This window comes from Limulus polyphemus, unplaced genomic scaffold (genome assembly GCF_000517525.1).
Source record: "Limulus polyphemus unplaced genomic scaffold, Limulus_polyphemus-2.1.2 Scaffold141, whole genome shotgun sequence".
Classification (NCBI taxonomy): domain Eukaryota; kingdom Metazoa; phylum Arthropoda; class Merostomata; order Xiphosura; family Limulidae; genus Limulus; species Limulus polyphemus.
In genome coordinates this window covers 308,104-319,155 of record NW_013665751.1, presented here as the reverse complement: position 1 = coordinate 319,155, position 11,052 = coordinate 308,104, and the positions used below count along the sequence as shown (strand labels likewise).

The 11,052-nt window shown below is 31.5% G+C and overlaps 1 protein-coding gene across 2 annotated transcripts in view; it reads right to left on the bottom strand.

Moving 5' to 3' along the window:
* Positions 1-9,740: 9,740 nt before the first annotated feature.
* Positions 9,741-11,052, bottom strand: part of LOC111083451 (proteolipid protein DM beta-like) — a 27,378-nt gene continuing 26,066 nt past the window's right edge. Inside the window, exon 8 of one of the 2 annotated variants that reach the window (XM_022379980.1) lies at positions 9,741-10,152. In XM_022379980.1, the coding sequence (XP_022235688.1) occupies positions 10,051-10,152 (102 nt within the window). In that variant the 3' untranslated portion in view covers positions 9,741-10,050. The remainder of the gene's footprint in view (positions 10,153-11,052) is intronic. The other variant, XM_022379984.1, reaches the window with a different exon arrangement.

Below are 11,052 nucleotides of genomic sequence, written 5' to 3'. Positions count from 1 at the left end.
AAAAACCTACTAAGATAAATAAGTATAAAATAATGCGTCAAGGAAAACTTTATTTCAAATTTTAAATAAAATTAATTTATCACCAAATAAATTAATATTTACAAACAGCAGCAAATATCAATGTTGCCTGTAAAACGTTAATTTTATTCAATACATTTATATTATTATTGCCAAAAGAAGTGATGAAATTTAACGTTTTTTAAGAATTCACAATAAATCAAACGTTGTAAGATTTCTTTCTCTACATAATTTAGTTGTAATTAATGACTCTAAAACATCGTTATTCATATACTGCTCTAAATGTAAATGCCAAGTGTTATAAGAACTAGACAAGAACTTGTATATTTATACTAAGTATATAGGTTTCAGAAAAATCATATCACATAGAGTGAATTGAAAAATGTTAGCCCCAGGTAGATCACATTCTTCTTGGACACCACACGTATCAATTACACGTCACAGTTTAAGTCACTATTTGCAAACAAAGTATATGGATATAATACTCTATGTATCCACTCTACTTGATAATGTTTTTAGTTTTCTTGCTTCCTTTGGATGGTGAACCTACTCTGAGCGACCTGAGACTACATTTTAATAGAACAAGTGTACATATTACACATGTAATACGTTTCATATCTTGTTGCTTAAGTATAGAAATACAGTTCGCATTATTAGCTAATATTTAAAATGCTAGCTTTATAATGCTGGCCATAAGTACCGTCTAGAAATAAATAGAATGCACAACGGTGATCTTATACATAACTATTTTATTAAAATTATAATATTTAGAGGATTAACTCTAATGCTGCCTTTAAAGGCTCTCTTAGATGTGAAATTATTAGTTAAAATAAAGCTGAATTTCAAACTAAATCCAAAATTGCTTTTTTCATTACACTTTTAAGTTTCATACAAATTCAATACACTTCAGTCATGACTAGGGGAGTACCCGTCCCCTGGATGGAAGTTATGTAAATTCATGATTAATGTAAGGTTATCTTAGAACCTGAAAAGTTGCCTCTCTTAAATGTAATTGTAAAAACCGCAAAAACGCCCATGAAAACTGCAAAACACAAAAAGTGAAACCACTGCCTGGACCCAACAAACCTTCATGCCAAATTTGATGAAGATCCATCAACAGTGGGCGAAGTAGTGGTAAAAACCGCAAAACGCAAATCTGAAAATTTTTATGTACCCCCATATGGACATAATGAGCCTCCATACCAATTTTGGTGAAGATCCATCTATACCCTGCGATGTAGCTACAAGGACATACAATAGACAGTACTACTATATTTATATAGATATATATCGACATCAAATAAACTGTAGCATCTGCCAACCGTTTGAACATGAATGGTTGCTATTGTATACATTGCTGCAAAAATGTCTGCCAGCAATATATGTTAATTAAACAAATGTGTAAAAATTGTGAAAAATATAAATGTACAAGACAAAAAAATAAAATATATTGGTGAAATAAAATTCAGTTTCATATTTGATTTCTATTTTTCATAATTCAAATTGAATAGTGGAGTCGTATTGGAGTTAGTCGATCTCCATTAAGAAAACAATATACTAACGCCAATGGCACTCTCTGCCCCATGGAATTGGTTGAAGAAGATATTTTGATGATTTAAAGTTCTATATCTCTCTCTCTGTTTCATTTGCTGTCTTCTTATGTAGAATGATTTAAGAGTAAGATTTTATGAAATGATTTAGTCTCTTTTCTAAATATTCGTATTAAAAATGAAATCTCCTGTCCTTTCATCTAATTTATGTTGCGCAAGTTTCTGTTCTTGTGGTTTATATTGTGGACACTTTCAAATTGATTAATCATGTTACTATACAAATTTAAAATATTATTGAGCCTCGGCCATACACATTAATTTATTCTTTACTCTAATAAGTTATTTCTATTGTTTGATGGGATTTTTATATCGTCTAAATTCATTAAATATTCGGCTCGCCTTATAAATATCTTTGTTTGAGAATAAATCAACGAGTCTTAAGTTAACTCTGGACCTTTCTTATATTGTTATCATTTTAGTATTCAAAACTATGTACTCACTACAAAACATTAACATTTACAATAGCTATACTGCTATTCATATAATTTTTTAAGTGACATATTTTATGATTTCCTTATTGTTATTAGATTTAATTATTGGTTTATGGCAAACCTAGAGGCAATGATTAGAATTGTATCCGCACATATAAAACTTTTAACGGTTTTTCAAACAATAGAAGTGACCAAGGGCATTAAATTCTAAGAATAATCATTGTGAAATAAAACTATGATGTATGATTTGTCAGATGTATAACACAAAAATGCTTTCACTACCAAATAATAATAATAACGCACATCTGCTTTCAGATTTTTTCATCGTATGCTTATTAATTTAGATTATTATAGATTTTAAGATAACGATATGTAAAAATAGCGTGTCAACTTCTGGCCATCGTAAGTTCAGCTACGAGCTATGTTCTGGTTTTGAATGAAACGCCTCTTTTTCAGTGACTTGTAGCAAATAAGATATAGGTCTGGAATCTAAAAGGAATTTAATGAAAACTTGTGCGCAACTAAATGGTATTTGCATTATTTTTGTCAGGCCTACTGAACCTCCTTACTTCGACAGTTTACGTGTTTTACACCATAAATATAATGAAGTATATAATTAAAGGTTAAACGTTCATACAAAATATATATGCATGTATCAAAGATGCATATTTAACTTTATTAAAAAAATTCTGACATGTATATAGTTCTGATGATCAAATTACTTGTAGTCAGCTACTCATATCTTAAAACACGTACCTGCATTTCAGACTCATCTGTTTTCACTCAGTACACATAAAGTATTAATACCAAAAACCTACAATGACTTACTCAGTGACATTAATGTTTGGAGATCGTAACTGGTTGTTGTTAACTTTTTGTTGATGCAGCACTCCAAAGATATGATAGTTGTGATGAATTTATTAAAAGTTATCATATCCAGGTTAAACTATGTCACTTACATAATACCGTATAAATGACGACATAAAACATCCGCCTTGTAGCATAAGAAAAGCTAACTTCCAACATATTTATGTACATAAATATGCGGGACAAACAAATAATGTATACCTATGAGTACAAAAAGTACATTGAAAGTTCGAAATCGTTTTATAATGTACGAGATCACGGGTTGTTTCTGTAATATAGTTCTGAATTTCGGAGCTGGTGAATCGGATTCGAATGCATGTGATATTTAAAAATATTATTTTCCCTTTAAGGTGTGAGCGTGTTATAAGAATAACAGTCAGTCTCTTAGCGTAGTTGGTAGGAAGCGGCAGATGACTTTTTAGTAGCTTTTCCAAAACTACAAACAACAAAAACAAATTTTGCTGGTACAGTTCCTAATCCGTAAGCATTATAATCCCGAATATTTTCGAATATGTAAGAGTCTGTTATAATCATTTTGAGCTAATTGAATTTCTCTTGCAAATCGGGGGTGCATTGTTAGTTGTGGTGTATCAAAATTCATACTACTTTACTCTTATTTGATTGTTTTTTATTAACATTTTGGACAAGACACTTATGTGTGAGGAGGACAATCCTAAATTACACTTTTACTTTCGGCCTCAGAAGAACCAATAAATAAAGTTGAGTATTTCTTCCAGAATTCTTTCGATTATTTCAGAAACTTGTTTTAAGATCTTATTCCTTATTAAGCTTGTTTTATGTAACGTTTTTAAATACTTACATAATTTTGGTAGTTTTCGCTATAATAATAATTTTTAGACAAAGTTGGTTTCGTGGAAAAATTCCATATTATTTCTTTTCGATGTACGAGCTACTTTTTGATGAGTAACAAACAAAATATATAAACGTTCCTATTCAACGATTCTAGTTCCATATTACTTATATATTTCTGTCTAATTTAAACAAGAAATATATCAAATTTTATTAAATTTCTTCTGTCATGTTTATTTCGAAGAAACTTTCCTTTGTTAAATGTTTCATCTGCTGAGAAAGATATATGCTTTCCTTCATTTTAATAGATATTTAATAAATGTGCTAATTGAAGATCAATACTGAATCATGGTGTTTAAAATAATTAAATTGCACAATAAAAGCGCTATCAATAATAGCTAGAAAATCACATTGTATTTAAGCTAAAATTTATTCAGTTTTCTTACTACATTTAAAGTATTCTATTTGTAACAAAAGCTATTTCTGTTCAATCAGTATAGGAAATAATTTATCCGGTAGTAATATTAGTTCGAGCTTGGCGCCATCTTATAGAACAAAAAGACGAATAAATATCAAAATCGTGGCGAAAGGTAAAATAAAAAATAACTTAGTTGATATTTCATTTACCTTGTTTGTTGCTAAGTGCAAAACAACACAGCGAGTTATCGGTGCTGCTCACACTATGGGTATCGAAACCCGGTTCTTAACATTATAATCCTCCAAACTTATCTCTGACCCACTGAACTCATTTCATTTGTTGAAAATAACAATAAACCCAAGATATTCACAGTATTCCCTTTACATTCTTAAGTACCCCAATCAGATCCTCCTAACTCATCTTCTTTCCAAGATAAAACAATTTCAGAGATTTCAACCTCTTCTCGTACGACAACCCCTCCATCCCAGCCACCATTCTACTAACCCTTCTCTGAATCATTTCCAACAATTCAATTTCTTTCCTAAGGCAAGGACGTCAAGACTGATCACAATATTCTAACCAGTGACCTATAGAATGAAATTATAACATCTTTAGACTTGTATTCAATATTTATCTAGATACAACCTAAAATCCTATTTGCCCTACCACTAGCAACAGCACACTGCTTGGATGGCTTTAGAGACTGATCGACTATTACACCAAGATCCCTTTCTTTCATAACAGTTTTAAAGTTATTCTCATCCAAATTGTACTTATAATTCCAATTAGGACAACCCACATGCATTATCTTGCATTTATTATAATTGAAACTCTTTTGCCATTTATTTGCCAAACTCTATAAATGATCTAAATCATTTTGTAAATCAGCAGAATCCTCTTCACAGCTAGGAACACCCAAGACCTTAATATGATCTGCAAAATTTAAGTATTTTATTGACTATTCTTTCATCTATATCATTTCTTCCATCCAGCCACTCTTTTATCCAATTTGCTAACATATCCCCCGCACCTATAAAGACAATTTTTACTAGCATTTTGTGTGGAACCTTGTCAAAGGCTTTCTGAAAATCCAGATACACCAAATCTATACCCTGACCCTCATCTAAGTAAGCAGTAACCTTTTCAAAGAATGTTAAAAGATTTGTAAGGCAAAATTTTCCCTTAGTGAAACCATGTTGACTATCCAATAAAATTCTAAACTTTGTTAAATGACTTTGCAAGCATCTTCTATCAGACTTTCCAAAACTTTTCCCGCAATTGATGTAAGACTAATGAGCCTATATTTTCTGGGAAAATTGTTATCACTTCGCTTGAAAAGAGGAGTTATATTAACTAACTTCCAATCCTCTGTTACCTGCCCACTTTTCAAGAAATGACAAAAAATAGTTGCAAGTGGCTCACATATTCAATCTTTAACCTCGTTTAAAATACTTGGGGAAATATTATCTGGCCCAGGAGCCTTATCGTTCTTTAAACTTCTCAATTTATTCTTAACCAGCTCAGAATTAATGCAGTCATCTTGTTCGATTTTGTTTCCAGTTATTATCTGTTCAAGATGTGGAATACTGCTTACATCTTCGTTAGTAAAAACCGAAGAAAAAGCAAAATTTAATAACCCAGTCATCTCATAATCCCTCAAGGGTCCCACCCCCATCCTAACATTTTGTTTATCCTTGATGTATTTAAAGAAATCCTTACTGTTAATTTTTACATTTTCACCCAACCTTTTCTCATACATTTGCCCCCAGCGGTATGTCTGCGGACTTGCAACACTAGAAACCAGATTTCGATACCCGTGGTGGGCAGAGCACAGATAGCCCATTGTGTAGCTTTGTGCTTAATTACAAACAAACAAACTCATACATCTTTTTTTTGATGTCCTAATTTCCTCTTTCACTAACTTTCTTGATCTTTTATAATCATCTAAATCTATCGTCATACCAGTCAAATTAAATTTCTTAGCCTTTACTTTTTATATCTTATACTTTTTGTGAGCTAACCTGGCTATTTTACTTGCAGCTACCCTTTTCTTTCTATAAGGAATATGTTTACCTTGAATATTTAAAAATTCATTTAAAAATATTTTCCACATCTGATCAGTGTCTCCAAATAACTCAGCTGTCCAATTCAGAACAGATATTTGTTTTCACGTCCCTTCAAAATTTGCTTTTTTGAAATTTGTAACCGAAATATCATTATTTCTTATCTCTATATACAGCAAAACATTGAACCTAGCACAGCAATGATCACTTATACCCAGATGTTTCCCAATTTCCACTCTCTCGATCATTTCTATAGTTGAAGTTAATAAATCTAAAATAGCATTGTTTCTAGTAGGTTCCTTGACCAATTGGTGAAGAAAGCTATCCTGAACAATTTCCAAAAACGTTTCTACCTCATGGTTTGACTCTAGCATGTCCCAATCTATATGCTTGAAATTAAGATCACCCATAATTGTGACTTCATTAGCAGTCTAAATTTTAATATGATTGAACAATTCCTTACTAATTTCATCAGTATCATTTGACAATTTGTAACAAGTTCCAACCAAAAGCCTTTTCCCTTTATATCCACTAGTATACACCAAATGGATTCAATCTCCTGGGTATTACCTTTGATATCCTCAACATCAACAGAATGTAACACACATTTTACATATAAAGCCACTCTTTCCCCTTCTTTAATACTCTATCCCTATTAAGTAGCCTGTGTCCTTGTATTTTATAGAAATTTCTGTCATCAAAATCATCTACATTTAACCATGTTTTAGATATTCCTATTATATCAAAATCATTCATTCCTCTCATTGCTCTGAATCATCTATTTTATTTCTTATACTTCCAGCATTACAATAGTAACAATTAAGCTTATCCTTATAACTAATTCTATACTTATTTCCAATGCTAAACTTTTCTCTGCCTCGTATTATTTTTGTATTTAGATTATCCTGGCCCTCACCACTATCTAGTCTTAATTTAAAACTTCCCTTACACCTGAGTTAATAGCCGTAGAAAACAAGCCGGCCCCATCTTATTTAAATGTAAACCAACTATTCCATAATTTCCCTTCCTCCACTGAACTGATCCCACAAGTCCAACCAGCCAATCTGCTCATCTTTACTTACTAACTTAAGCCTAGCATTTAACCCTAGTGACCAACTTATAAATTTATCCCCACAGTTAATTCTGGGTAGTATCCCTGATAAAATTAAATTATGTCCTTTTTCTTTAAATGTCTTTATCAACCCCTTGTACTTATTAATTAGCTCCTCTAGCCTATCTTTTCCTACATCATTAGCCCATATATGCACCACAAAAACTACATCTCTGCTAGCCCCTTTATCTTATCTCCTGCTCTGTCAGTTATATCCTCCACCTGTGCCCCTGGGGAGCATAATCTGATTGTTTTCTCCCTATTTACCACATGACTATCCTATCCACATGCCTTGTCAAGGAATCACCTATAAGTATAACTACAACCTTATTATCCACATCCTTCTCTGACCCTTTTGTTTTGCTTCCCTCCAATAACTCTTCGTCTACTGAGCCAAGGGCTGAAATTTGTTGCTCAATAGAATAGGTTCATTACAATTAAACTCACTACTTTTAGCTCTAATAGCACTCTTTCTAACTTCCTGAAAGTCATTGTTAGCTGATGTATTCCTTGCATGTAAAAGCTTAAGCTCCTTTTGAAATCCTGCTACCATTTCCCACAGTCTACACTTCTCTTTATCTATCGCCTCTACTATAATTATGATAGCCTCCAACCTATACACTCCGCATAAAAATTGCACGTCTTCATTACTAGCTTCCTTAAAAGTTAAAAGTACATGCCAGTCCCGAGTTCCCGATTAAAACCCACCCATTGCACCCATTACATCTAAGAAACTGTGAACGCTTAATTCCTATACTAGTCTTAACCATTGTATTTATACTTATAGCTTGAAAATAAATACTCAATACCAAATACCAGTAGCTTATTGTCAACACTGTTAAGCCTAACGTTTACGAACCACTTATATTAGTTTTTATCACTAGTTTGTTTTCACACTAAAGTAATAATGAATATCTTTAACTATATAGAACTTAGAAACAGAACTTTATTAGAAGTGACAATAACTACTTAAACTAGTCTTTGATGTATACATAAACGGTAATATTAATAATAAAATGTATTTAGCCTGATTTATAACCTACCTAACTATAGTCTGAATATAAAATAATGGATCTAAGTTCAAGTAAACGAATTAATCGTCAAAACAAAAAAGAAACAATAAACTAGTTTTAGATTGTAATTATTTAATAAAACAATTTATTTAACCTGTTTTACGATTTACCAGTAAGTTGAAATATGACTAAGCCTAAAGTACCGTTACACGTATTAAGCCTATTTTAGCGCTGTAGTAAAATTTACACCATTAAACTCCAATCTAACTACATCTATTTATTCTTGTGTCATTTAACCCTAATTACTACAAATTATAACATTAATATTAAATAATTTTCAGAAAGTTGCCTAAATCGCTATATAGGCGTTTAAGGAGTGAATCAAAATTTCATTATTTCAATGAATTTTTGTGTAAGTAAGTGACTTTTACAGACAAGCGTACAGAAAAAAAAAGACTAATCTTATCGCTCTAATTACTTCACAGAATTCTTCCGCTTGAAGTCCCAATAATTCATTTCTTGTACCAAAGAGGATACTAGTATGTATATATAAAAAGGAAGATATGCTATTTTAGGCATATAATTAGATTTTAGGGTAGGTTAGTAGAGATCCTGATGAGTAGTAAAATTGAATCGGGTATACGCGCGTCCCACGATTGCTATTGCTGGCGCACAAAAATAGACCTATTAATTGTTCAAAATAATTTTTGACGTTAAATTCGGGTTGTAGACGAAGAATCAAATCACAAATTTTCTTTATTAAATAGTACTCTAAATAGTAAAATCGATTCAAGTGGTTCCAAAGCAAATTAAGATATTTTCTACACAGTTTATTAGTGTGTTTAGTTGTTTATAAAAATATATCTACAGTCTTTATGTGTTATATCAGTAGGCGGTCACTCTGAAATTACCATATCTAAAGGTTATTTAAAGAAGCTTTTTTTTGGCGTTTCAACAAAACCATTTCTTCAAAACGTTTATAGCATTGATTTTTACAGTGAAGAATCACAATTTCATTTGCAAAACAACTCATTCACCGAAACTAGTAATTAACATTAGCTTGCTTAACAATAAGAAGCACGTGTTAATTTAATTAAAATGTAAAATATTTCTCTCCTTACTCTTCGTTTATTTATTGTAAAATAATATAACATGTATGTAATTTCTTTTAGCAAGTTTTCAAAACTATCGTATATCTATAAAACTAATATCCAATGGTAAATATAAATTGGTGCTGTTAGCATGTGGGTGAAATCTGCGTGGTTTGTTTATTCTAAAGAGGATTCTGAGAAAGTGTTCCTGAGACTCTTACAGTCGAGACACCAAAATTATATTATGGATTATCTTACAAATATGTATATATGGACAGAAAGAGGGGCGGAGATAAAAACAAATTACTTATAGTCTTTATTGCATGTGTGCACACAATAACAACCTTTCAGAAAAATGTCGATTACGTCACATACAAGACAGGTCATGGGAAGATCAAATACATTTATTTCAAGAACAACCAAAAATCGAATTCCTCAAAATTTTTAACACTAAGAAAAAATTAATTCATTTCCATTAATTTGTTTGTTTCTCATCTATTCTCAACCATGAGACGTAATTTATTCAAGAAACATAGGGAGTTGGGGAGCTTTAGTTATTTGTTTTTTATGGCCGGAGTTTCTTGCTTCAACGAAAGAAAACGTTCCGATGGTTTTCTATTAGTTTCCTTCTTCATTATAGTTCAGATGTGTTAAATCACGAATCTTTTCCATGTCGTTTAGTTTAATGTAGTTGGCTGCAAGACAGATGCCATAGTGTACCTGTAAGATTGAAAACAGTATGTCATGTAGACGTTAATTATTATTTGACTTTACCAAATACTAAATTATTTGTATTTAAACTGCATCAAGCAATGAGTTTACTGTTACATGTTTGTTTATTTGTAATTAAGCACAAAATCATTCACCGCATTTTGAGATCGTGGTTGCGTTACAAGAATGACGGTCACTTAAGTCATTCTATTAGAGTAGCCCAAGAATTGATAGTGGCTGTTGTTAACTAGCTTCATTGCTTCTAGTCTGTGTATAGAATTTGTTGTAATGTATTTATTTTAATATGAACGTTGTTTAGAGTAACTTTATATTTAGAAACATACATAGCTTATACTGTTAGATATGTATTGCGAAACTCCCACCTATTCTACAAAGTTGTAGAAGAGTAAGAATCAAAAGTATATCTATATACGTAAATGCTTTAACCAGTATTGTTACGTAAGACTGAATTGTTCTAGAAAATGTTCCCACGCCTATAAATATAACTAACGCGACGCGCCAGGAGAGTGTCTGCTATTAATTCGCTATAATCAGTGTGCTATAAAATTTCGAAAGCTATAACTGTGATTTTTAGAACACTTATCAACCGGAAACTTAAGATATTTGACCAGGAATATTTATAAATTTCAAACGTTATAAATTGTTTAACTTCAGTGGATTCTCATCAGACATTAGTATTTTTACGAAAACATTATCTAACTTCAAAGGTGGAAAACAGCGTGTGTAGCCAAGGAGACAAAGCTAGCTAGCTTTCCGGCGAATCGTACTTACATCAACTCGCTTATCGTAAACCTTCGATAAGGTATCAAGGAAGTTCCTGACTAGAAATTTTATATTGTTTGTAAGTTTGTGAAACTTTTGTTTATGAATCAGTTTGTAATAACTATT